This window comes from Bacillus rossius (genome assembly GCF_032445375.1).
Source record: "Bacillus rossius redtenbacheri isolate Brsri chromosome 4 unlocalized genomic scaffold, Brsri_v3 Brsri_v3_scf4_2, whole genome shotgun sequence".
In the NCBI taxonomy this organism is placed as follows: Eukaryota; Metazoa; Arthropoda; class Insecta; order Phasmatodea; family Bacillidae; genus Bacillus; species Bacillus rossius.
In genome coordinates, this window is record NW_026962011.1 from 38,653,410 (window position 1) to 38,681,350 (window position 27,941).

General features: G+C 46.0%; 1 protein-coding gene across 6 annotated transcripts in view; it reads right to left on the reverse strand.

The window, feature by feature from the left end:
* The window catches only part of LOC134542098 (E3 ubiquitin-protein ligase UBR4), a 166,287-nt gene that overhangs the window by 98,401 nt on the left and 39,945 nt on the right, over window positions 1-27,941 (reverse strand). For all 6 annotated transcript variants that reach the window (XM_063386036.1, XM_063386041.1, XM_063386042.1 and 3 more), the window contains 8 exons: window positions 19,418-19,644; window positions 17,123-17,341; window positions 16,543-16,715; window positions 14,779-14,920; window positions 13,635-13,779; window positions 10,985-11,117; window positions 4,054-4,146; window positions 615-828 (listed from right to left, as the gene is read on the reverse strand). In XM_063386036.1, coding sequence (XP_063242106.1) covers window positions 615-828; window positions 4,054-4,146; window positions 10,985-11,117; window positions 13,635-13,779; window positions 14,779-14,920; window positions 16,543-16,715; window positions 17,123-17,341; window positions 19,418-19,644 — 1,346 coding nt within the window. The remainder of the gene's footprint in view (window positions 1-614; window positions 829-4,053; window positions 4,147-10,984; window positions 11,118-13,634; window positions 13,780-14,778; window positions 14,921-16,542; window positions 16,716-17,122; window positions 17,342-19,417; window positions 19,645-27,941) is intronic.

Sequence of the window (27,941 nt, forward strand, 5' to 3'; positions counted from 1 at the left end):
GGAGACTTCAAGTCATGGAAAAGCTGCGGGCAAAAGTGTGTCGATGTTCAAAGGATGTCTCTGAAGACTTTTGAGTCATTTTAGCAATATCTGAAAAAAAAATCTTTTCCCGATACTTTTTATATAAAATCTGTTCATCTTAAAACTTGAAGAACAATTTACAGATACTTCCTTATACTTAAAAAAATTGATTCCTTTACTTTGAAAATCCCCCTTTGCCACTAAAATGAACATGTCACTACAAAAAATGAAATTAAGAGAAAAAAAAATCAAACTTTACAATACATTGGTTAAGTTACATTACCAATTTCAGTGCCTAAATAATAAATGCCAGCAATAAAAAGGAAAAAATATATATTTGTATTACAAACAATTTAAGGTTTTTAATTTTTCATTCTATGCTTTGGCACAACCTGTATCTGGCCACCATAGAACCACTAGTGTTCGGATATTTTTGGGTGGATCCCGAATGTTGACCTTGGTAGCCAGGTCACATTACTGCGATGCCAGAGTTTTTAGTTCACTCAGAATTTATCATTACAACACTTAACAACAACGGTTCAAGTTCTAACCTAATGTGGCATTTAAATGAAAACATCAATTCCAGCACTTACCAGAGGCACATTGGTCAACTCTATTTCGCTCCACTTGCCCAAAACCGAGCGCATTCCAGCAGGCAGCAAGGATATGAGAGACGTAGCCAGCATGTTTGTCTTCGGCAAGGACCTCGACAGCACAGCCACAATGTCCTTAAAGGCTTGGTAGTGCTGCACTGTGGACTTGCCAGCTGGTTCAGAGCTGTCGCTCATCTGGTACAGTAAGCTTGATCTGCACACACACACAAGCATATTCCAGCACACTGCTGCGGGCCACTTGGCCTGAGAAATTCGCACTTAATCAATACACACCCATCTTACCATCAATATAAACTTTCCTGGTAAATAACAAATACAGTAGAATCCCGCCCATGCGACCCCCCTCTGATGCGTCTATTCTGTTTATACGACCGTTTTTTGAGAAACCGTGAAAAATTTAAGCAGAGAAAGTCGAAAATTTGAGTAAAATCGGCTGAAAAACAAGTCTGTTACACTTTGTTGGGCGCTGTGTTTACGTTTATCTTGGCGGGAGCTGTACTGTAAGCAGGCAGGCATACAAAATACGGATAAAAATAGATACCACCCCTCTAGACTGTCCACGCGGCAGTGTCTAGATGAGCTCGGCGCGTCCACTATCGCACGAAAAGCCGTCTAAGCTGTCATGTTATCTTACCCGCCCGGCGGCTTGACGTCATACGTGACGTGACGTGACGTGACGCGACGCGACGCTTACCTCTCCCATCCCCTGCTAATTCTTCAAGGCTCATCCCTCCCAGAGCCACAAACCATGTAAAAACAACCCCCCCTCCCCCTACCTTACAAACTAACATTTCAACACATTCCCTCCCTTATTTCAACCTTCTGCGTGAGAAACTGTCAGCATCCTCTACCCCTCCCACACCACGTGCGTCAAAAGCCAGGTTGTATAGTCCATTCTCGGTAAAATAAATATTTTTATGGGCTTATACGACTGTCCTTCACCGTTAATAAATACTTTATAAGTTTACGTTATTATGATACAATTCGTTTATTAGTCACACAGCAGTTTCTGCTGAAAAATCACTAATACCTCGAATTTTATTGAATAGAACAATTTAGCAGGGGTGTAAATATATTTATTTTACTGCATAGTTACTTTTCCATCTGCATTCCAACGTGTTTTTTCTTTCTTTTTTTTTTTACGCTGGCTGCGTAGGGACGTGGAAAAGATAATTGCTTGAGCTGTCAAAATAAACATCGCTGACGGCAAGGGCGGAAGCGCATCCTGTCGGTCTGTCGCTGTGATTATCTACTCCAAAAACATGACACAGCATTTCAGGATAGCATTGTTCTTATATCTTTTGTTTATAGCCGAATGTTTTCTACCTGATCCACACAAGTTCCTTCGCCACGTTTTGAACGAAAATAACAACCAGCCAGCTAGCATAGCCGAACTCGCGTGACGCAAATTCATTTAGCGTGAGTATTTGATGTATTTGGATATATGGGGGGGGGGGGGGGGGGGGTAAATTGGCCCGATTTCTCTATTGCGACCATTCCGTTTATAAGTCCGTTTTTCCGGGAACCGTGAGGGGTCGCATCAGCGGGATTCTACTGTAAAACCAATTTTTTTAAATCACTCCAACCATATTTTATCATTTTTCCCTGGTTTCACGAAATCACAAGAAAAATTCTAGTATCTTTGCTAGGCCTGTGCAAATACTTATAATTTTAACCAAAAAAAAATAGTAATTTATTATATGTATTTGATTAATGCCAAATACTTCTTCAAAATAACAAATATTTAATTGTACTCTTAAGTATAGTGAATCTGATGTATCCCTTTGCGTACATGACAGTAATGTTAACTGTCACTGTTGTACAATATATATGTGTACATTGGTTTCAGTATATTAATAAGTCCAAATAAAGTTAGCCATACTTTATTTAAAAATGTGCACAGCAAACAGCTGAAAGGCTAGATGGCAGAATTGTCTGAAATTTATCAAAAAAATTAAAACCAAGCATATAGGTAACATTTTGAAATCTACAGTTGTCTTTTAGTATTTAGAATCATTATATGATATATATACGTATTGCCATTGTATGAGAGCATTTTGAATATGTCTTTTAAAAACTACCATAAAAAAAGTTTTAAATACAATTTGACTAGTGGTGGGTCAATCCTGGTTCTAAGTTCCTGCCTGTTCTAGGCAAATTGACCGGCACCATAAATATGATTCTGGTCCCATTGAAAGCTTAACAACCAAACCTTTCTTAGTGAAAATAAAGCAGGCTTCCAATAAAGTAGACTTCCGTTGCAGGGAAACCTGTATATCAGGCAACCCACGCACAGCGCATGTCTTTCTAAATTCCCAATCCTCCACCCCCTTGGTCAAGCCTTCCAGGCCAACCTAGATGGACAAAGCATTCTTTGTCCTGACCCTTTTATTTGTTCCTCTTTTCACTTCAAGACAGTGATGATAATTTTACTAAGAGTAGAAAAATATAACAAAGGATCAATATTTAAAAATCTAAAATTAAAAATGAACTATCATGATTTATATTTGACTAATACTCATGAACTGTAGGTGTTTGCTACCACTTTTTCCACCCTATATCACTTTCAACTCAAACAACAAATCATGTGTGCATTTCTCTTATTTTAACAGACTTCTTGTTAACTTGAGGGTTATGTCCATTACCTGTAACTTGCAATTGGTATGATGCTACTGCTAAAATAGTTTTTTTTATTATTTATTTTTTTTATAATTATTCTCTTGTGAACAGATATTTACATTTTTGTGCGCTTAAATTAAAATTAATTGAATCAGCAAAAAAAAATTGTTACCTAATATGGTAATATGTATTGGTGTAGTGTATTTTGCTGCAACACATTATGTTGGTTTCATGCTATTGCAGCCATCTAGCTAGATATGAAGGACTTCTCTGTAGGGGCTACGTGATTTGTGATTGGATTATGGTAAAATGGGCACAGATAAGTCCTACTGAACAAATAAATCTGCCAGCTATCAGGACATATGTATCTAAGGTGAAACTGAAACAATCCAGAACTGAGATTTTTAAGAACCAGAACCAAACCAAGAACCGGGAAAAAAGTAGAACTCTCAGCAATTATTTTGATCACGCTTGCTTTTTGAATTCAATATTGGTGTTTAAATATATTTTATTTTATATTTACATTAAAATTTAATTTAAATAAAAAACTGATATCCTCACAGGCCTATTCCTTGCAATAGACTAAGGAAAATTTCCCTTTAATCCTCCTGACTTGAATAGTGTTTTTCGGTCTTCAATAACCCTGTGGTCTATCAGAACTACAAAGGACTTTACTTTGAGTAAGAAACAGCACTAAAGTCAGTTCTGTTAAGGCCTCAAGATATTCTTGTATGGTTTACAAAACTGACCAAATACAGATATACTATCTACTGGGTCATGCGTAGCTTCAATCACTGACCTGACACACGACACCAAGAACTGTGTGACCTGCAGCACTGGATCCAAAAGCTGCTTAGCCAAGTCTGCGACGGGCGGTGTCTCCTCACCAACGCTGCAACACAGGCACAGGTGTAATCACACTCGATGACATTAGTTTACTCTAAAGAACCAACACATACAGCCATGGTGCATCATTCCCCATCATATAACACTGAACAGTGTCACAGACCTAACGACTTTTAGCCATACACCAGTAATGGAAACCCATTAGCCAGAAATTAGATGGTTACACTTTTAATAGGATAGACTGCAGACTGTATGAAGCACAATATGCAACTGTGTCCAAACATTGTTTTCGTGAGATATTTTGACGCGTGCCCGCCCTTCCTATATTAAATATCACGTTACTTTACGTGATAATTAAACCCAAAACGAGTTTTAATAAGTTCAGAAGCAATTCAGGGAAAAAGGTATTTCGGCAATAGGCCTACTCACGTAATATGCGGCAACGAATCTGTGCAACGTCGTAGGTTATAAACAAAGCGACGAACAATAGAATAATTCATTAAAGCAACGAACCATCTTCATCCTTTATTTTTTACGTCGCTATAACCACACATATTAATGCACTTCAAAATATAATAGTAAATATGGACAAGTTGTGTAAACAAATGTATATTTTTTCTCCTGCCACAGCTAAACATGTACATTCTGACGCCATCTTGTGAACGGTGATCTACCAACTGTATTTATATTTTATAATAGTATAAATTTAACTAATTAAGTGTGAAAGCAAGTTTAAATACTTTTTAATACATAGGATTGAATATTAATGTAGGAACATATAATTATTTATGTCAAGTTTATCTTTTCATTTTAATTATTAATATATAGTTTATACTTCCACCACCAGGGCAGGGAAATTTCGGCGAGATTCATGCGCACGCATCTCATCCCTTCCAAAGAGGAGTTAGTTCGCCCCTCCCTTCTTTTTCTTCGTTCCCGCGAATTTCTCCCTATATAAAGGCGAGGTCATCCACCTGAGAGTCAGTTGATCGGCCCGACGGCCAGTGAGGCTGGATTCCGCCCACTGGCCATAGGACGATCATAGGGGGAGCAGCAGAACGACTGGCTATCCGTCTTCTGCAGCTCGCACCCCTCCTTCGCGAGTTAGGCCATCCGAGGACCTATCTCGGCCTAAGGAATTTGTCTCTTCCCCCCCCCCCCCTATCCGGACGATAGGGTGTACCGTGTGTAAATCCAGTGTATATTGTTAAAGCCGACGCAGGCGACAAATTGAACTGTTTGGACAATTCAGGTCAATAAAAGTTCCGTGAAAATACCGACATTATTTTCAATCAATAGTTTAGTCCCTATCTCTCACCCCACTAGCTATTCGCCTACACCAGCCAACTGAGAATCCTGCCGCAAGACCAGCAGCTTGGACCTTCTCCACCCGGTACCTGGCTCTCACCCAAGAGAGACATCGGTGAGAAGAGGACATCACCGTCAAGTTGGCGCCCAACGTGGGGCAGACCAGCAGTTCGACCTCCTCCACCCCTGCCGGCTCTCTGTCAAGAGGGCTCGGTGCAATTGAGAGGAGAGGATCAACAACATCCACAACATAAGTTGGCGCCCAACGTGGGGCCAAACCAGCAGCTCGACCTCCTCCTCCACCCGGCTACCTGGCTCTCACCCAAGAGAGACATCGGTGAGAGAGAGGACAACTCCGTCAAGTTGGCGCCCAACGTGGGGCAAGACCAGCAGCTCGACCTCCTCCTCCACCCGGTACTTGGCTCTCACCCAAGAGAGACATCGGTGCGAGAGGAGAGTACTACAAGTTGGCGCCCAACGTTTGGCCAGACCAGCAGTTCGACCTCCTCCTCCACCCGATACCTGGCTCTCACCCAAGAGGGCTCGGTGCGAGAAGAGACGGAACACCAACCAACACCGACAAGTTGGCGCCCAACGTGGGGCAGACCAGCAGTTCGACCTCCTCCACCCCTGCTGGCTCTCTGTCAAGAGGGCTCGGTGCGAGAAGAGACGGAACACCAACCAACACCGACAAGTTGGCGCCCAACGTGGGGCAGACCAGCAGTTCGACCTCCTCCACCCCTGCTGGCTCTCTGTCAAGAGGGCTCGGTGCAATTGAGAGGAGAGGATCAACAACATCCACAACATAAGTTGGCGCCCAACGTGGGGCCAAACCAGCAGCTCGACCTCCTCCTCCACCCGGCTACCTGGCTCTCACCCAAGAGAGACATCGGTGAGAGAGGAGACGAGAGCCACCAACAAGTTGGCGCCCAACGTGGGGCCAGACCAACAGCTCGACCTCCTCCTCCACCCGGCTACCTGGCTCTCACCCAAGAGAGACATCGGTGAGAGAGAGGACAACTCCGTCAAGTTGGCGCCCAACGTGGGGCAAGACCAGCAGCTCGACCTCCTCCTCCACCCGGTACCTGGCTCTCACCCAAGAGAGACATCGGTGCGAGAGGAGAGTACTACAAGTTGGCGCCCAACGTTTGGCCAGACCAGCAGTTCGACCTCCTCCTCCACCCGATACCTGGCTCTCACCCAAGAGGGCTCGGTGCGAGAAGAGACGGAACACCAACCAACACCAACAAGTTGGCGCCCAACGTGGGGCAGACCAGCAGTTCGACCTCCTCCACCCCTGCTGGCTCTCTGTCAAGAGGGCTCGGTGCGAGAAGAGACGGAACGCCAACCAACACCGACAAGTTGGCGCCCAACGTGGGGCAGACCAGCAGTTCGACCTCCTCCACCCCTGCTGGCTCTCTGTCAAGAGGGCTCGGTGAGAGGAAGAGACACCAACACCAATCAACACCGTCAAGTTGGCGCACCAACGCAGGGCCCGTTGATTGTTCTACAATATCCGTGAAGACCCATTGCAAGCTCTACCAGACGGACTAGTCAGCAACCACCATGGCCCACACCGGGAACAGCAGCAAGCAGTCAAGTGCTCCTGACCTTCCTACCACCATGGATCCTCGAGAAGCAGACCCAGACAGCGGAGGGGAACAGCCTCCCCTCCTGGCGCCCAACAACTCACCTACCTATACATACCCAACGACGGCAGACGCAGTCCATCGACTCTGCGCTGTAGAAGACTGCTCTGGCACCGGAATCCACCAGATCAGCTGTGCTCAATGTGGACTCCTGTTCCATCACTCTTGGCCAGACGAGCCCCGAGAGCACGCCGGACTAGAATATCGATGCCTCGCATGCCAGCAGAGACAATCCTGCTGCAGCATGGAACCAATCAGCTCTAGACCTGATGGGACCTTACCCCAGAAGCACGACGGGTAAGTGCTTCCTACTCGTCTTCACAGACCTTTTCTCACGATGGGTCGAAGCCTTTCCCCTCGCTAAAGTTGATTCATTTTCTACTCCAAGATGAAGTGTTCCCTGGATGGGGATACCCCAAAAGCATACTTACAGACAATGGGGTGCAATTCACTAGCAAATTATGGGCCGACACTTGCGCCAAATGGGAACTAGAAACCTGGGCCACTCCAGTTTACCATCCCCAGGCAAACCCTACTGAGCGCCGTAATCAGGAACTGAAGAAAGGGCTCAGGTTGCGTACCACGGCCAATCATCGCCACTGGGATCGCTACCTGGGAGAAATCCTCTTCACACTACGGCGTAGGCACAATGAAGCAATCGGAACCAGCACCAGCAAATTTAACTTGAGACGATAGATCCAGCAACCTGGAGAATGAAGTGGAGTTCCAACCCCACATACCGCCCTTCAGCGAAGAGATCTGTCTACAAGCTGCCATCAGAGTAGATGCGCACGAAAGGCTCAACTAGGGTACCTAGCCCGCAAGTATCCTACACCGAAGAATACGCCCAACCACCAGATTGCTGAAGGACAAAGGGTACTAGTCAAGACCCATCCACTCAGCAATAAGCCTAACCACTTCTGCGCCGGATCGCACCAAAGTGGGAAGGACCCAACCAGGCCTCTACCAGGCCTCTACCAGCCTCCACAGCGTCGCCAGATGCCGTGGCGGAGCTGCAAAGGAGACCCCAAGGACCTACCAGGACGGTACCGAGAGACGGTTTGGCGGCCACCAAACAAACGGCCTTACCAATGGCCGAATCCTACAACCACCGGCAGCAGTCCCAATAGGCGTTCCCAGGAGACCACCGGCAGCTGTCCCAATAGGCGTTCCCAGGAGACCACCGGCAGCTGTCCCCAATCAGGACTTCCAGAAAGCTGAAGAAGCCATATCCGAAAAGATAACCCAGAGACTCGTACAAAACAGAGACTGACAGTTATCTATGTGTAAAGTGTTCCTCCAAGATGTACTAGCTTCTTCTCCCGTAAAGTAACGCTCGCCACTAGGGGGGAAATTGACGCGTGCCCGCCCTTCCTATATTAAATATCACGTTACTTTACGTGATAATTAAACCCAAAACGAGTTTTAATAAGTTCAGAAGCAATTCAGGGAAAAAGGTATTTCGGCAATAGGCCTACTCACGTAATATGCGGCAACGAATCTGTGCAACGTCGTAGGTTATAAACAAAGCGACGAACAATAGAATAATTCATTAAAGCAACGAACCATCTTCATCCTTTATTTTTTACGTCGCTATAACCACACATATTAATGCACTTCAAAATATAATAGTAAATATGGACAAGTTGTGTAAACAAATGTATATTTTTTCTCCTGCCACAGCTAAACATGTACATTGTGACGCCATCTTGTGAACGGTGATCTACCAACTGTATTTATATTTTATAATAGTATAAATTTAACTAATTAAGTGTGAAAGCAAGTTTAAATACTTTTTAATACATAGGATTGAATATTAATGTAGGAACATATAATTATTTATGTCAAGTTTATCTTTTCATTTTAATTATTAATATATAGTTTATACTTCCACCACCAGGGCAGGGAAATTTCGGCGAGATTCATGCGCACGCATCTCATCCCTTCCAAAGAGGAGTTAGTTCGCCCCTCCCTTCTTTTTCTTCGTTCCCTCGCATTTCTCCCTATATAAAGGCGAGGTCATCCACCTGAGAGTCAGTTGATCGGCCCGACGGCCAGTGAGGCTGGATTCCGCCCACTGGCCATAGGACGATCATAGGGGGAGCAGCAGAACGACTGGCTATCCGTCTTCTGCAGCTCGCACCCCTCCTTCGCGAGTTAGGCCATCCGAGGACCTATCTCGGCCTAGGGAATTTGTCTCTTCCCCCCCCCCCCCCTATCCGGACGATAGGGTGTACCGTGTGTAAATCCAGTGTATATTGTTAAAGCCGACGCAGGCGACAAATTGAACTGTTTGGACAATTCAGGTCAATAAAAGTTCCGTGAAAATACCGACATTATTTTCAATCAATAGTTTAGTCCCTATCTCTCACCCCACTAGCTATTCGCCTACACCAGCCAACTGAGAATCCTGCCGCAAGACCAGCAGCTTGGACCTTCTCCACCCGGTACCTGGCTCTCACCCAAGAGAGACATCGGTGAGAAGAGGACATCACCGTCAAGTTGGCGCCCAACGTGGGGCCAAACCAGCAGCTCGACCTCCTCCTCCACCCGGCTACCTGGCTCTCACCCAAGAGAGACATCGGTGAGAGAGGAGACGAGAGCCACCAACAAGTTGGCGCCCAACGTGGGGCCAGACCAACAGCTCGACCTCCTCCTCCACCCGGCTACCTGGCTCTCACCCAAGAGAGACATCGGTGAGAGAGGAGACGAGAGCCACCAACAAGTTGGCGCCCAACGTGGGGCCAGACCAACAGCTCGACCTCCTCCTCCACCCGGCTACCTGGCTCTCACCCAAGAGAGACATCGGTGAGAGAGGAGACGAGAGCCACCAACAAGTTGGCGCCCAACGTGGGGCCAGACCAACAGCTCGACCTCCTCCTCCACCCGGCTACCTGGCTCTCACCCAAGAGAGACATCGGTGAGAGAGGAGACGAGAGCCACCAACAAGTTGGCGCCCAACGTGGGGCCAGACCAACAGCTCGACCTCCTCCTCCACCCGGCTACCTGGCTCTCACCCAAGAGAGACATCGGTGAGAGAGAGGACAACTCCGTCAAGTTGGCGCCCAACGTGGGGCAAGACCAGCAGCTCGACCTCCTCCTCCACCCGGTACCTGGCTCTCACCCAAGAGAGACATCGGTGCGAGAGGAGAGTACTACAAGTTGGCGCCCAACGTTTGGCCAGACCAGCAGTTCGACCTCCTCCTCCACCCGATACCTGGCTCTCACCCAAGAGGGCTCGGTGCGAGAAGAGACGGAACACCAGCCAACACCGACAAGTTGGCGCCCAACGTGGGGCAGACCAGCAGTTCGACCTCCTCCACCCCTGCTGGCTCTCTGTCAAGAGGGCTCGGTGAGAGGAGGAGACACCAACACCAATCAACACCGTCAATTTCCCACACTTTAAAATGCAACATTCTGTGACAAAACTGCTGAAATGTGTGCTTGTTTTATTGAAGTACATGAAAAAAACAATTAACAAGAAATTGTAGCATGCGACTTTTCTCTTTTGGAGGAGGGGACAAGTAAAACAAAGCAATAAGCTTAGACACGGACCATAAATACTTCACTTGTATTCTCCTGGAGACAGATATATGGTGTGACCCATATTCTAGGTTGACCCTTATGGCTAAAATATTGTATTTTAATGACCAAAATTATAGGTGTGACCCAAATGCAGGGGTGACTTTTCTACAGGTAAGAATGGTACTTCTTTTCTCGAGTCACTTTCATGTGTGATGTAAAACTGAAATTTTTTTTTTTTAGTTATGAGAACAAAATTTGTATGTAAAACTATATCTGGTTTGTATGAAAACATATTATTTAATTAACCATAAACTTATTGTCTTAATAAAGACAAACTACTCTCAACTGCACATAATTTGTTCAAACATCATGACCTGAGTATCTCAAGTCAATGCCACTCACTTGGTTGCCTCTGCAGCTTCAGGGGCCGGCTTGGCAGCTGCCTCATCCAGCTGCACCTGAATCTTCCACATCACTGCATCGAGCGTGTACAAGGCAGATGGCTCAGGGAAGTCCTCCACCGAAACTAGACAGTCTGCATCACACCCACAATCAACAGTCCACATCTAAACTCACCTAATTGAATCTCAAAACACAAATGAGAGTCCTGGCAAGTTGTTATACAAAATTATACGACTTGTGTGCTGAAATTCTTAGTGCAAATTTATTTATAGTCTCCCCTTGAAAAGTTTTTTTGTTAAATGGTTAATATTTGTTTTAATTGTCTTAAAATAGAAAACTGTATTCATATGATATATACCACGTCACATTCATCAGATTTAGATGATATAGTATTTGAATACGAAAAAGAACAAAACAAAAATTTAATAAAATGAATGAGAATCATTTTTTTGAATATTTTATAAACTTTTATTGAGTCTATAGCTATTAAAAATACAACAATAAGTTGTACATGAAGAAAACAATTAATAATGTTTTCTTTTAAAAAAAAAAAAAAGCTGCGTTTTGTTGGTTTTCAATTATGATTTTTTTAATTTCATCTCTGTGTATCATCCAGCAATAGTCCGCCAATAGCAACGTCCCAACGGCCTTGATATCTTCTTTCCGTCTCTTTTATGTCCTGATGAAACCATTCACCTTGTTCTTCACTGTAGTGGCCTAGACTTTTTGGGAAACAATCAATGTGAGACTTCAAAAAATGAATTTTCAGACTCATATTAAACACTAAATTTTTATAGGCGTTTAACATTTCCTGGACAATATTTTTATACGCAGGATCTTTTGTGTTGCCTCGAAACTTAGATACGACATTTTTAAAGCCATGCCAGGCATTTCATTCCAAGGTTATCACTTTTTCAAATTCTGTATCCCTAATCAGTTTCCTGATATCAGGTCCCGTAAATATTCCCTCTTTCAACTTCGCAACAGATAAGCTAGGGAAACATGAACAAAGATACTTGAAAGTATTTCCATCTTGCGGTAATGCCTTTACGAACTGTTTGATCAAACCAAATTTGATTTGAAGTGGTGGAAGCAATATTTTTTCGGGATCCATCAAGCTCGGATTGATGAATTTTTTACTCCAAATTTCAATTATATTCTAATTTTCCAATCAGTTTTTTTCCAATGTAAATTTCTTTCTCTACTGTTCCATTCATAAATATAACAGGGGAATTTTGTGTAGCTTTGCTGTTGACCAAGAAGCATTTTAAGTCACAGCAAACTAACTATTTGTGTTTGGTGTATTTTATTTTCTCCAAAACATTTTTCAAGTTTTCGTAAGTTTCTTTAAGATAAACTGAATGAGCTACAGGTATTGATGCAAATTTATTGCTGATATGCAAAGGGACAGCCTTTAAGCTTCTTTTTGAAGAATCTATAAAGAGTCGCCATTCTTGTGTATTGTATTCGATATTGAATTTTTGTATTAAACCGCCAATATCACAGCAAAATAATAAATTATCCTCTTTCTTAAAATACTCCACAAATTCTTGCTCTCTACTTCGATACCAGCAAAATATAGTTGCAGCATCTAATAAATTGTTTTCTTTTAGTCGAGAACCGAGAAGTTCTGGAACGTCCTTAGGTAATCCAAGATCCTGTACCAAATCATTCAGTTCTTGCTGTTCTAAAGGTCAAGGGTCATTTGTAGGGTGAATAATTTCACCACTGCTTTGCAAATGATCACTTTGTTCTGAGTTTTGTGATAAAGACGTTTCGAACCTGTTAGTGTTAGTAGGAACTGGTATGGGTAATTCGGGTCCATTTGGAACTGGCTCTGTTACAGACGAAACATCAGGATACACAATTTTGGTGCGGTTTTTAGAATTATATCCTGTTACATTGGTCAAACAAAAATAACAATCATCTGTATGATTTTTTTGTTCCCGCCACAACATAGGAATTTTGATTTACCGTAAGTCCAGGCTTAACACTTCAACACATAGCCGGCACACTGTATGCGGAACCCACCATTTCTCTTGGTAACATATCATTCCGAAGTAAGCATAATAAGCATTTTTTACAAATACTGTTATTTTTAATCTTTGCTTAACTATTGTATACTGTCCGCAAATATAGCAAAATTAATTTGGATTGTTTTTGCAACTCCGAGGAACCATAGTTACAGATTTAATAAAACAATCTTTTATTACACTTTTTTTTTGCAATTTAAACCACTATGATTAGTCATAGACTACATAAAACTTTTGTTTTATACTTTTTCTCACAGGGGAAAGGCAGAATAGTAACAATAGACTATAGGATGGTCGGTCATAGAGTATAGAATAGAAATATAGATCATGGAATCAATATTTTGTAAAAAAAAAAAAACTGACTGATCTAACAAACTATTATATATTTATCTATATGCAAAAAGAATGTGATGTGATACGTTAAAACAAAGTTTATATTTGCAATATACAGACCAACATCTACATGTTTGGGGCAAGAAGAGGGTATGGAAGTGAGGTCAAACAATGTGGAAAAAAAAAAGGTAACTGCAAAAGGATGGACAGCAATGTATGGGGATAGATAGCTGATAGTGAATTTACTTTTATTCCAAAACATATCAGAATCCAGGTCAGCTTACCAATTTTCATGACCTCAGGTAGAATATGTGAAATCACATTTTTTGCAACACTGATGTCATATTGGATGTTGTTTACAACTTTCGCAACATTCTTCAACAAAGTCTCTGCGTACTGAGTATACATTCCTTGTTTCACCAGACAATCCTGAAATGCAAAATTATACACCATCATAAACAAGAAAATACACCATTTATTTTAGTTTGAAGATCTTTCAACAGCGAGATCATTACAGATGGACAAACAAACAAATAAAATCTCAGAATTTGCCTGAAATTACTGTATTCACTCGAACACAATGTGACTAAAATATGTAATTTGAAACTTTTTGATTTTGGTCCTAAGAAGAAGACTGTCACGTATAAATAATTCCAATACATAGCACTCAAAATTTCTTTAAATGAAAATATTTAATAAATATATAGGGTATTCACAAGAGCTTTGTTGGTCCCACTTATGTCAGTAGAGTGATTTACAAGGCTTTTTTTGAAACAGCAAGGCATTTGGGGGGGAAAAATTGAGTTTTGCAGAGATGCAGCACAATTGAAGTCATTCTGAAAGCAAAGAATGTCATAATAGATGATAGCAACTATGGAGAAAATAATCCTAGCATTATTTTTGAGTAGATACTATATTTAAATTTTTGGGAAACTGTGGAAAAATTAAATTAGAATGGCTCATCTAGAATTCCCTTGTGTTAGCATTGTATCCACACATCTGTAATATCATTTCCTTTACACTTCCTGACCACAATTTCAAATTTCCATGACTACTTTTTAAAATTAATTTACTTATTTTCCAAACACAACAGATTAAACCAAACTCTGTGTAAATGGTATCAAATTTCCCAAAAACAGAACACACTTAACAGACATCCATATGAATATAATTATCACACTCAATAACTCAATATGAAAATGAAATTATAAAACAAAAATGAATATTACAACAGAACCTTATTAACACCATTTTATGGTTTGTATAAATACACGCTAGAACACCTGGAAAAAAAAAAAAAAAAGCTTTAGCAGTTTGAGTGATTCCATGAATGTCCAGGATTTCAAGTACATTCCTCAACTTTCCCTGAATTTTCCCTTGATTTTTGTAAGACTTCAGAGAATGTGTACACCCTGACCAGTTGCACACCTTCATCCAATTGTTGAACGTCTTGCTGGCAGAGCGCGGGCCCCACACCAGAGAGTGGAGCAGCGTTGCTGGGGCAGTTATCTCCTGACCGAGGGCCAAGTTGTCGAGGTAGGGAGTGGACGGAGGAACCAACAGCAGCAACCTGCACAGGACAGCACAGGCTGCAGCATTCACACAACATTTAAACACTCTCACAAAAAAAAAAAAAAAAAACATTATCTCACACCATATTATAAAACCTAAATACAGCAAAAGTTCTTTAATCCAACACTTTCAGTACAAAAAACATTGAATATTAGCGATTCTGCAGATCATATATTGTGATATTGTCAATAAAGGTTTAATGGTTACCAGAGGAAAAATTAATATACAGTAAAATGGTATAAAAACCAAGTTGTAATATAGTGTTCTGTAAAGAGAAAAATATATGTATACAGTATAAGCATTAACTGTTTTAAAAAATGCTCATACAACATTGTGTCCAAGATTAGGATCACTTCTTGAATAAATCATTATGGAAATGTAGCAATGAAATGTGAAATTTAACCCAATTAAAAATGGATGAAACCACTCAAATGAAATGAAAACTGACAATAACGATAAACTCTGACCGAACTAAAAACTCTAGCAGAGCAGTATTGCAACCTAGTAGACGATGGAATTCACACGGAAAACAAAAATTTAACACAAGGGACTCCACTGGAGCAAGGTTAAAGAATGTGTCAAACTACAAAAAGACAGAATAAAATCCTTTCACCCAAAATTGCAAGTCTCAAAGGAATTTACCTCCACTTATATAAATAAAAATGTATAACTTTCTAGTTTCCAAAAGTGACCAAAATGTGACTACTATTTACAAAAGCGTCTCACTGAAACTAAAATGTGAATATATGTAATTGACCACGAGATTTTCTTTAATGATATAATTATACTATAACAAATAACAACAAATGTGTATAGGAAGACATGATGAATCAAAAAAAAATGGTAACAATAATCTAATATTAACCTTATTTTTTTACATAAGTTCATGCTCTAAGTTTTCTTTGCTAAGATGATAATTATAATGCTGTTACCATATTGTTGTTTATGCAGCATCATAATCAACAGTTAAGGTAAAAGAAGCCAGAAATTGCCACAAAATAGTTTTTAGAGATTTCTGGAAGTAATATAATTAGGCCTATGGCTTATTTTTTAGACACCACTGTTTTCACTGTTTTGGTACAAGGTAAGTAGAGTTTTCAAGCTCATGTTTGTATTTTTACAGAAAGCCTAGTTTTAATTTTCTTTAAGGTGAACTCAAGAGCCATCTTCAAAAATGTATGGTCGATGTACAATTTACATAATATTTACGTAACTGAGGTCACAATAAACTTACCATTTAAATTTCAATTATTTTTCTATTTTACTATTACAGCCACTACCTTAATTTTCAAATTCTTGAATTTTTATTGGCACTTTTTTTTTTTTCAGCGCCCTGTTTTGGGAAAGTAAAGTCACTTAAGCGTGCTGTAAATTTAAAATAGTTAGTTGTTTTGATGGCTGCAATAGGTTGCACGCGGCAGCCCAAACTCCTGGGAGGGTGCTGAGGTTGTCGATTGTCTCTCTAGTTAAGGAACAGCCGACAAAATGTACCAGTATTTTTTTTCTATACTCTTACAAAACACCGAATTAGTATGTAGAACACGTGATATATTTAATGTTAACTTTTAGATCATATTACCCTCAAGGAAGATCCCCAATTAGAGGAAGAACATTAATTACCTCCAACAGATGGTAAAGCAGTACTGGACGGTGCACAAAGCAGTGAAGCTCAGTTTCTCCGATCGTTTGAAGCTAGGTCCACACTGGTTCGTGACGTTTAAAATGTCTATAAGTGCATCAAGGAGTAAAGGATACTTCAGTTTGTCTGCTGTGCCAAGGATGAAGTTGCACGCCTGAGAAAAATGACAGAAAAAATAACGCAATATTATGCAGAAATAACCTCAAAATGTTATCAGATAACCATACAAGCCAATAAGAACATGCCACTGCCAAAGAAATGTCAAGCTGCAGCAAAAGTCACAAAATCTCAGCAACTGTTTCAAATCAGATTTCCCTCAAATGGCAATGCACAAACTTAGTGCGGTAGTTATGAAAGAAAACATAAAAACAAACTTAGATACATTAATAATGAGAGTCAGTAGATGGAAATGATAGCAATTATGCAATTATGTAGGATCATTTAATAAATACTATATTCAAACCACTCTTTTTTTGTTTATACTATAATACCCACTTTTTTATTTATTTAATTTTTTCTTCATCATAAATTTTGAAGCAATTAAATACAATAATGACTCACCAGTCCATCCAATTTCGGGAATTCTTGGTTGTTCACTTCAGTTGTAGTGAGACTGTAAAACTTGGGCCTCATGGAGAACTCATCCTGTGGTCCAAATTTGCGGTAATTGTCCTCAATGTCCTTCCACACGCAGTACAGGCATGAGGCCACATTGTCAGCATCTTTGTTGTCAGTGCTGTCCTCAGTCATTGCTGGAGCACTGAACAGGTTCCACTGGACCTTCACGACAAAAACCATCCAGCAATGCAACAAACTTTAAGACTAAGGCCATAGTTACAACACACTTATTCAGGTGCTGTGAAAATAATGATTGATTATTCACTACTAGTACAAATTAAAAATTCATTTTCGCACATTTAGAAAGGCTAGATAATAACTATGAACAAATAAATAAATTTCCGGTAAATGATAAATGACATGATTAATTATTAGCAAGACTGTTTATAGCTTTTTTATTCATTATCAACAATTCAGAAAATTATAGTTCACCAACTAAATACAAAAACATTATGTGAGGTCATGGCATACTGTAAAATTGCGAAGAATTTCTGTAGAGTGTGATGGTTCTGGGACAATGTAAACAAATGCGCACCATCTTTGTTCTGGCAGTATAGGACCACGTGGCGAGGTTGGCGTGGCACCACATGCTGAGGCCACAAGGCAAGGGTAGTCGTCGTCTGCTGATGATGTCGCAGGCGGCCATCACGGTTCATTTTTTCCAAAGCTAGGAATCGCTGGTGTGGTGCAATTTTTTAAAAATAAAAATATTTTATCATGGCAACCGCACCGCAAACCCCCAAAGACACTGATCGGCAGTCAGCAACGTTAGTCACCAGACCAGAGCATCTATTGAGGGAGGAAGTATTAAATAAGGAATATATGCTTTCAGTTGGGTGATTGTAAATTTAAACATCAGAGGCACATCAAGTTTAATCTTATAGTAATGGTTGCTGGCGGCATATTTAAAAATTATACAGTCGTCAGATGTAAGCAACCATATTTATTACTGGTGGCAAGTTTATTACTGGCAGCGTAACTGATTGCCAGACCCACTAACTGGCCAGATAGTCACTGACTGCTATTCAATATATTCATGGTCAATCCAGTAAAGTAAATAGCATTCGCCACTGTGAGACAAGCTTGTTCGCAGACTGCTCAGCTCCAGAGAGCTCACCAAGCAGCCGCAGAACTGCCAACCTTTCAGTAGCCCACAGGCGCCGGGCACATCCCGGCCCACAGCCCACGAGAGCAATTTCTTACTCCTCGCGGAGCCAAAGCCCAAGTTGCGAGCGTCACGTAGATAACGCACGGCAACGCCGCATATCGTGTCTCTCCTTCCACACACACACCGACGAAAGTTGCGCACGGGAAGATGATATGTCTGTGATAATCAGGGGCGCAACAACAAGGGGGGGGGCAAGGGTATTTTGCCCCCCCCCCCCCCTCCTTTGAAACCTTGAAGTGGGGGCAAACGGGGGCAAAGAAAGTGCTGTGTAATCAAATTTTAGATAACAAAACTGCTTAAATAGCACCATTTTCCACCTTGAAATACAAATTTTCCCGGGGGAGGACCCCCGGGCCCCCCGCTTCAATTGGAGGGGGATAGATGATTCTTTATAAAAAGGTATATTGCCTCTTCCTTTGGAAATTTAGTTGTTGCGCCCCTGGTGATAATGAATGTTCATGACTACTAGCGCTCTCCAGGAGGACAGAATTAAAACCGTGATCTGGAACCGACCCCTTAAATTTCGTTTCAGCGTAACCATGTGGTATTAACATGCTTTATGGGTGCTTATCGCAATTCAACATAATATCTTTTCACTACAAGCTTTGAATATATATACTGTATAGAAGTCGCCAGCCCAGGTTAAAATTTCCAATACGGTTTTAAGGTAGTTGGTTAATTCACGCCGCAATCACCACCATCTCTAGGGCATCGACTTGTGGTGGTCTCTAGCGGGACAAGTGTCGAACTCTTCAAACACCCCTTCCTTCCCTCCCGTTGAACGACCTTCGAGCTGCAGTGAATAAATGGTGGTGGGGGGGGGGGGGGGGGAATGACAGCGGGCGACAGTGCTGCGCTCTAAACGTGCAAATAACAACCTAAGACGATACAGGGAGTTATGGCAGCGCACTGCAGCGGTGAAAGTTCCCAAGCTGCTCATATTGCGCTCCTGAAAAAACGCAGAGCAAATCCTATCCACTCGCGACTTCTATACAGTATATGTATATTCAAAGCTACAAGTAAGAGATAGAGCAACGACAGCAAGATGGCCAGGGGGATCGGACACGCACCTGCTCGAGCAGCGCGGTGGGCGGATCGTACAGGTGCCTCACGAGGTAGTCGAGCAGCAGCAGCAGCCGCGACAGGTGCAGCAGCTGAGAGTCCTTCATGGCAGCCTTCACCGCGCCGGAGCACTGAACCACCCCGTCCGCCGTCAGCAGGATCACCGACTTCTTCTGCATCAGGTTCAGCGAGTGGAACAGGAACAGCAGCAGCTGCGCGTGCTCCACGTTCAGGTCTGCCGACACGCGATACCACACAGTCCCACGGTCAGGTGGAGCAATGGTAAAACATTGAATTCCCCTTTCCAAAACACTCAGGTTTTACGTTGGTCTCCATCTCTCCCGATGATCAAATTGTCAATATCTACATAAAACAAAAAAAAATGTATAAATAAAAAATAAACATGGTTGACAGGCTGCTAAAGCTTCTTTAAGACTACCCACTTAAATACCTGCTCGTGTTTTGTCATGGTGGCCACTCACAGTCACCAAAAATATTCCCTGATTTCCCTGATTAAAAATTCAAAATTTCCCTAATATTTACAAATACAAAAAAAAATAATTTTGATGAAATAATATAATATTTGACGTGCGACGTGCCGCGCACGTCTATAATCACGAAGCCGTCAGCCCCTTCCTTCCTAAACACGTGTGCGCGCCGCCGCCACTGACGGCCGCGACAGCAGTCACCGTCCGGCCACCACCGCGTCGCCGTTGCCAGGGCAACCACGCTGCGTCCTTGGTTGCCATGCCAACCAGCTGGGTGCGCGCGCACACTAATACCGGCCGCCACCCCTCGCCTACCCCTCTCTCGCCAGGCCAGCCGAGTGCGCGCGCAGCTTCCCCCTCCTCACCCAGCACCGCCTACTGGCCGCCACCCCTCGCCTACCCCTCTCTCGCCAGGCCGAGCGGGTGCGCGCGCAGCCTCCCCCTCCTCACCCACCTCCGTCTGCCCAGCCGCCTCCACCCGCCTTCCCCTCACCCACCAAGCCGAGGTCCGTCCAAGTCACGTAGGCCGGCTGGAATTCCTGGAAGCGCCCGTGATTCTTGGAACCCTCGGCCCTTCCTACGTCACGCCCTGGCCCTCAGGAGGGGTATATAAGGCCGGCCTTTGGGCCAGGAAGTCAGTCGGTGCCCTCGAGGCACCACTGGCAGCCGAGCCTCGCTCACCGCGCCTTCAACCGCTCACCGCGCCTTCGCTGGCAGCCGAGCCTGCCAGCCAAGGGCAGAAGACAGACAACCGAGTCCGCGAGTTAGTGTGTATCGGGAGGCTGTCGGTACCAACCGCGAGTACTCGTAATAAATCTCGTACCGCATATCTGAGAGTGTCCTTTCGGGGTGAGGGAGCTCCACGGGGACCTATCCCGCCGCCAGCCAGCCAACCGCCCGCCTGCCAGCCAGCCAGCCAGCCGCCTGCCTGCCAGCCAGCCAGCCAGCCAGCCAGCCAGCCAGCCAGCCAGCCAGCCAGCCAGCCAGCAAGCAGGTCAGCCCTACTACTGGGAGACCGCAGAGCCAAACCAGCCGCAGCCCGTAAGTAGGCATTCGACGAGGGACACTGGGAGCCACTTTCAGGGCATCCCAAGGTGGGGGAGAATCCTACCTAACCCTCTTAGGAACCTCCAGCCAGAAGTTACTCGCGCCAGTCAGGCCGATCCCTTCGCACCCAGGCAGCAAACTAAGGATTGACGCTTAAGGCCATTCTGGAGGAGCCAGAGAAGAGCCAGCCACGCGACAATTAGTGGCGCCCAACGTGGGGCAAACTATAGGACTTGTCAGTAGACGGCCACCCACAGCTGCCCCCTGAGATAACTTACTCATCAGCCAGTTCTGAGACTGCCCAAAACTCAGTGGCGCCCAGAAAACCTATCTTGAAAACACCATGGCTACTGCCAGCCCCCAGGGAGATAGCCAATATTCCCCCCAGGCCCTAGAGGCCTCCCAAAAGTGCCCCGCTCCCAGCTGCACAGGAGAGGGGTTGTATTACCTAGAATGCAAAACCTGTACAAAGAAATTTCATGGCAGATGCCTAGGCTGGACAGACGAAGCCAGAGACTGGGAGGGGATGGAGTTTAAGTGCGCAGACTGTAGAATACAAGCCCGGAAATGCTCCCACCCCAGCTGCAGAGGCGACGGTCAGGAACGCGTGACCTGCCGAAACTGTGCTAGGCCCTACCACATGACCTGTCTAGGATGGAGGGAAGAAGTGCTGAATATTGAAGGGTTGGAATACACGTGCACCACTTGCAGGACCCAACCACTGGCTAACTCCAGAATTCCGCCCCACCCTGCCATCACAAATGGGAGCGGCATAATGCTTCCAGAGTTTGCAGGAAGATCTCATGAGGACCCAACCGAGTTCCTTGATCAGTGCGAGGGCCAACTAATAGAAGCGGGAATCCCTCATGGGCATTGGCTCCAACATGGGCGACGCCAACTCAGAGGGAATGCGGCCACCTGGTGGAACACTTACGGGGACTTTGTGTCCACTTGGGCAGAGCTACGATCCCGACTAGTAGCTCGATATGCAGGAACAGAGCTAGTAGCAGACCTGAGTCGCCAATTCTATAGCCAGGAACAATCCCCGCACGAAGAAACAGAAATCTTCATACGAAAGAAGATACAAATATATCGGAGATTGCACCCCAACGAACCAGAAGGGACAGGGATCCCCTTCATCATCGAACTTTTACTGCCGAACCTCCGCTCGTTTCTGCGGGCCCCCCGAGCAGAAACAATTGAGGAGCTCGTCGATCGAGCCCGAGCACTTGAGAGGGACCGAATATGCAGACAGCCTCCCGAGAAACCGCCTCCCCGACCACTGCCTGCAAACACAGGACCAGTCCAGAGGGGAGTAATGCAAACCAAGCCACCCGAGCATGTCAGCCAGAATAGGCCACCCAGATGTTGGTACTGCCCCGGATACCACCTAAACAGAGACTGCCCCACACGCAGGGACAACCAAGGGCCAATAGCCGGCGATGGATCCAGGGGACAGCTGCAGAGGCAGGGAAACGAGAAGGCGGGAAGGAACGAGAGGCCGACCGACCCGAGCAAGGCATAAAGGTCTCAACTCTCCACTGCACTGAGCTGGGAGATACCAGGACAGTCACCCCGAGACTTATCGTGGGCATCGGAGAAAAGGAGGTAATGGCCCTCCTCGACTCAGCAGCCTCTGCCAACTTTATTCAGACAGACCAAATCCCTCTAACCTTAAGGGACAGACTTCAACCCTCGTCAGTCAGAGTCTCCCTAGCGGACCCCACGCAGAAAATACATGTTGAGGGAAGCATCGAACTACCCCTCCAAACAAGGATAGGGACACAGCCCGTCAAATTCCTTGTAACTGGACAGATTGAGGAAGAGATGATCCTGGGCCAGCCCTGGCTACACACACAGGAATGCATTTTGGACTTTGGGACCGGGCGTGTGCATTTCGGCACAAAGACTCGGATAACAGAACAGTGGTCAGAAGACCAGCCATCAGGGAGTTCAACAGAAATAGACAAGGAAGGGGTTAAGCACCAATTGAAACCCTCCCAGGTCATACAGCTCCTGGATACCTTAAACCAGCACAGGGGGCTATTTGAGGACAACGGGCCCCTGCGGCAAACCAGAACCACAGCGCATGAAATTCACCTCAGCTCGGAACAGCCTGTGTATGAAAGGCCAGGAAAGCCCTCCCCAGGGAAACGGAAAATCATTCTCGAACAATTGAAGGAAATGAAGCAGCAGCGGATAGTGGAGCCTGCCAACTCCCCTTACAACGCACGTATAGTTCTTGCCCCGAAGGGCAGTAGCGGAATGCGCTTCTGCGTCGACTATCGACCCCTAAATAAACTAACCTATAGCGCGGCCCCACCCATGGCCGATATTGGCCACACCCTGCGGGAGTTGGGAGACGCTCACATTTTCTCAAGACTAGATCTAAGGGCCGGCTACTGGCAGATTCCAGTGGCCCCGGAGCACAGGAAATATACAGCCTTTACCAGTCCAAATGGTGAAAGCTTGCAGTTCAGGGTGATGCCCTTTGGGCTAAAAAATGCACCATGTACCTTCCAACGCCTCATGTCAACAGAGGTGTTGACAGGAGACATGGCAACCTTCTGTGTCGCCTACATGGATGACATCATTATTTTCTCCAAGACTTGGGAAGAACACCACACACACCTGAAGAGAGCCCTAGAACGATTAGAGATGCACAACCTCACCTGCCGCATGGAAAAATGTGAGTTTGGGATGAGTCAGATTAAATACCTGGGGCACCTAATTACGCCAAAAGGGAACAAGCCCCTGCCGGAGAAGATCCGGGCTATCCAGGAGGCTGAGGTACCTAAAACCCCCAAGCAGCTAAAAAGCTTCCTAGGGACATGCGGCTGGCTAAGGGACTATGTACCGAGGATGGCAACAGTGACAGCGCCACTACTACCCCTCTTGCGAAAAGGTCAGAGGTGGGCATGGACAGCAGAGAAGGAGCAAGCATTCCAGGCAACAAAGGAACTGTTCGCCCAGTTGCCCACCCTGCACCGGCCCACGCCAGACAAGCGAATGATTCTGCAGACAGATGCCAGCCTCAAAGGATTAGGGGCAGTGCTGTACCAACGAGGAGAAGACGGACAGAAGCTGATCATCAGCTACGCCTCAGCCACCTTGCATGAAACAGAAACGAGGTACCACAGTAACGAATTGGAATGTCTAGCCATAGTCTGGGCGATTAAGCGTTACCGGTATTACCTAGAGGATGCCCCCTTTACAGTCCGGACAGACAACCAGGCCCTCACATGGCTCCATAGGGTCAAGGACACCAAGGCAAAACTAGCCAGATGGGCTATTTTGCTAAGTGAGTTCGATTTCGACGTGGAACACTGTCCCGGGAAGGAGAACGAGCTCCCAGATGCACTGTCAAGGTTTCCAAACCACTCCCCAAGGGAGGACACCGGTGAAAACGATACAGGAAAAATATTTCCACCAGCCCTCACACCCCGACCTAGAGCTGACGCAATAGTGCTCCTCCAAGCCATCACGACCAAAACAGAAAAAGAACGGTTTCTGAGGGCTCAACAAGGAGATCCCCAAGTTAGGAACCTCCTCAGTCAGTACCCAGACCACTACCAAGAGAAGGACGGGGTAATTTGGACCCGCACCTCACCCCGAAGACAGACATGGAAACTATGGGTGCCCCCATCCTACAGGGAATCACTACTCTACCACATGCACGACCACGATCAGGCAGGGCATCCAGGCACTCAGGGAACCCTGGAAGCAATAACAGAAAGATACTGGTGGCACGGAGTCACACGAGATGTTAAGGACCACGTCCAGAAGTGCCCAACCTGTGCCCAAGCAAAGGCACACTCAACCCCAAAGCCAAAAATGTACCCAAGACGACCAAAGGTAGCATGGGATACTGTAGCGCTGGACTTAATGGGGCCATATCCACGCACCAAACGGGGAAGGCAGTACTTACTGGTAGTCACCGATCTCTTCTCAAGATGGGTCGAGGGATTCCCCATAGCAAAGTCAGAGGCGAAGCACATAATAACCCTGATGGAGAACGAAGTCTTTGCTAGGTGGGGATATCCCAGAAAAATACTCACTGACAATGGTGCCCAGTTTACAGGGAAAGCATGGGAGAAGGCATGTCGAAAGTGGGATGTGGAAAAATGGACCACCCCCACGTACCACCCGCAGGCAAATCCGACCGAACGTCGGAACCAGGAGATCAAGAAAGGAATCAGGGTTCGGATCAAAGATGACCACTCCTCCTGGGACACCCACATCCCCACCATTCTGTTCACTCTAAGGAGGCGGAGGAACGAGGCCACAGGGATGTCCCCAAGTGAACTATTGTTCGGAGAAGGTCTGAAACGGCCAGGGGAATGGAGGTGGACCGAGACACCACCAGAGGACCAACCCCGATGGGGGAACCCGCAAGCAAGGCAAGAGCAGGCGCAGAAAAATCAGGAGGAATACATCCAAAAGAAATACGCACAACCAGAAAGAAAGTCACCACCCTTGAAGGAGGGGGACCAGGTCTGGGTACGAAACCACCCCCTCAGCAGCAAGGGCAAGCGGTTCTGTGCATCATTTGCGCCTAGATGGGAAGGCCCCACAACTCTCCACCGCATCCAGAACAATACTGGGTGGATCATAGACGAGGTGGGTAAAATGAGGAAAGTGCCTTTAAGTCAAATCAAGAAAGTTATGGATCCCGATGGCAGCCAAGGTCCCATCACACCTGCAGAAGAGGAAGACGAGGGAGATTTCAGGGGCTTCGAACCAACGCATCAGGCAAAACCTAACGTAACAACCCACTCAGAGGAGTTGCCCCATCCCCAGAAGCTCCGGGTCGACTTAGTGGAAGACCCAGCCACAGAAATCAACCTCAGGGTCTCCGATACTAGTGAAGCCACGGCCACCCGAATGCCGTTCGTCCCGGTGACCTCGACCTGCCCATCACCAGGAACCCAGAAAGGGCAGGCATGGTCGCCGGAACCCGAGGAGATCCCTTCCCAGGCTGACCAGTCAGCTAAGGACCTCCTAAACCCGTCCGGCCCAGCAGCCAAGGAGAAGGCTGTGGAGCAGACGACTCCACCAGCCAGGACTGCGGACCAACAGGACAACAACACACCTCTCCCGGGTATGCCAGTCCAAACCCTGGACCAGTTACCCCGACTAGAAACCCCGAACCAGCAGTCTACCCAGAAGACTGACCCAGTGCCAGCGGAAGCATGGCGCCACCCAGCCGCCAGCCAGCTGCCACCCCAGCAACGAGAGCAGCCATGGCGAGTATGCAGAGCAGCCATCGAGGACCGACCCGGGAGGTACCGGATCGGCCGCCCCCCGCACCAACAGTAAGTGTAGTGAGTGCGCGAATGGCCATTTTTAAACAAGGTATGGGGTCGCAAACCTCATCACCTCAAGGGCTTCGATAAGCCACCTGACCACTCCTGCGTGCGGGTGCAGGATCAACGAAAAAAAGAAATAAGCCGCAAGAATGACAAAGACAATTACGATAGACATTTTTCAAACCATGCAATGTATAGCAGTAAGAGCGAAAGAAGAGCTCCACTCTAAGAAATATACCTGTACCTATGTGGAAATTGTAAATGTTTAAAGCCGACAGCCGTCCCCAGGGAAAGAGAGTGTACATAAAGCTTAACAAACATGTTTTAGAGCCCAATAATCATAATGTGTATATGTAAATAGATAGGAACCAACCCAAGATTAAAAAATTTGTAAACTTGGCAGGGCACACCATGTTTCCAAGGACACTAATGATGATGATGGTGTAGCCTGGGCTCTGGTTCCTTAGCGTGTAAGATAGAGCCTCATCCAGTTAGAGATATTGCAAAGAGTTCGAACTAGGCTGCACGTTTTAGATTTGAGCCCCCTAGTCACATCGGAAAGCAGAGCTAGTTTCTTCCCCCCTATCATCAGTCAGGTAGGAGGGACATGTATCATTTCACCATCATTCACGCCCAACCTGAGGGTCATCCCTGCCTTTACCCGTATCCCCATCTCCCAGAAGACGGAGCACCGTGGAAGGCATCATCCCCAAGATGGAAGGAAGGATGGAGGAACCACCCCGAAGATCAGGCCGCACACGTGGAAAGTGGCTGCCGCCTTTTCAAGGAGAGGGGGTTTGACGTGCGACGTGCCGCGCACGTCTATAATCACGAAGCCGTCAGCCCCTTCCTTCCTAAACACGTGTGCGCGCCGCCGCCACTGACGGCCGCGACAGCAGTCACCGTCCGGCCACCACCGCGTCGCCGTTGCCAGGGCAACCACGCTGCGTCCTTGGTTGCCATGCCAACCAGCTGGGTGCGCGCGCACACTCCTACCGGCCGCCACCCCTCGCCTACCCCTCTCTCGCCAGGCCAGCCGAGTGCGCGCGCAGCTTCCCCCTCCTCACCCAGCACCGCCTACTGGCCGCCACTCCTCGCCTACCCCTCTCTCGCCAGGCCGAGCGGGTGCGCGCGCAGCCTCCCCCTCCTCACCCACCTCCGTCTGCCCAGCCGCCTCCACCCGCCTTCCCCTCACCCACCAAGCCGAGGTCCGTCCAAGTCACGTAGGCCGGCTGGAATTCCTGGAAGCGCCCGTGATTCTTGGAACCCTCGGCCCTTCCTACGTCACGCCCTGGCCCTCAGGAGGGGTATATAAGGCCGGCCTTTGGGCCAGGAAGTCAGTCGGTGCCCTCGAGGCACCACTGGCAGCCGAGCCTCGCTCACCGCGCCTTCAACCGCTCACCGCGCCTTCGCTGGCAGCCGAGCCTGCCAGCCAAGGGCAGAAGACAGACAACCGAGTCCGCGAGTTAGTGTGTATCGGGAGGCTGTCGGTACCAACCGCGAGTACTCGTAATAAATCTCGTACCGCATATCTGAGAGTGTCCTTTCGGGGTGAGGGAGCTCCACGGGGACCTATCCCGCCGCCAGCCAGCCAACCGCCCGCCTGCCAGCCAGCCAGCCAGCCGCCTGCCTGCCAGCCAGCCAGCCAGCCTGCCAGCCAGCCAGCCAGCCAGCCAGCCAGCCAGCAA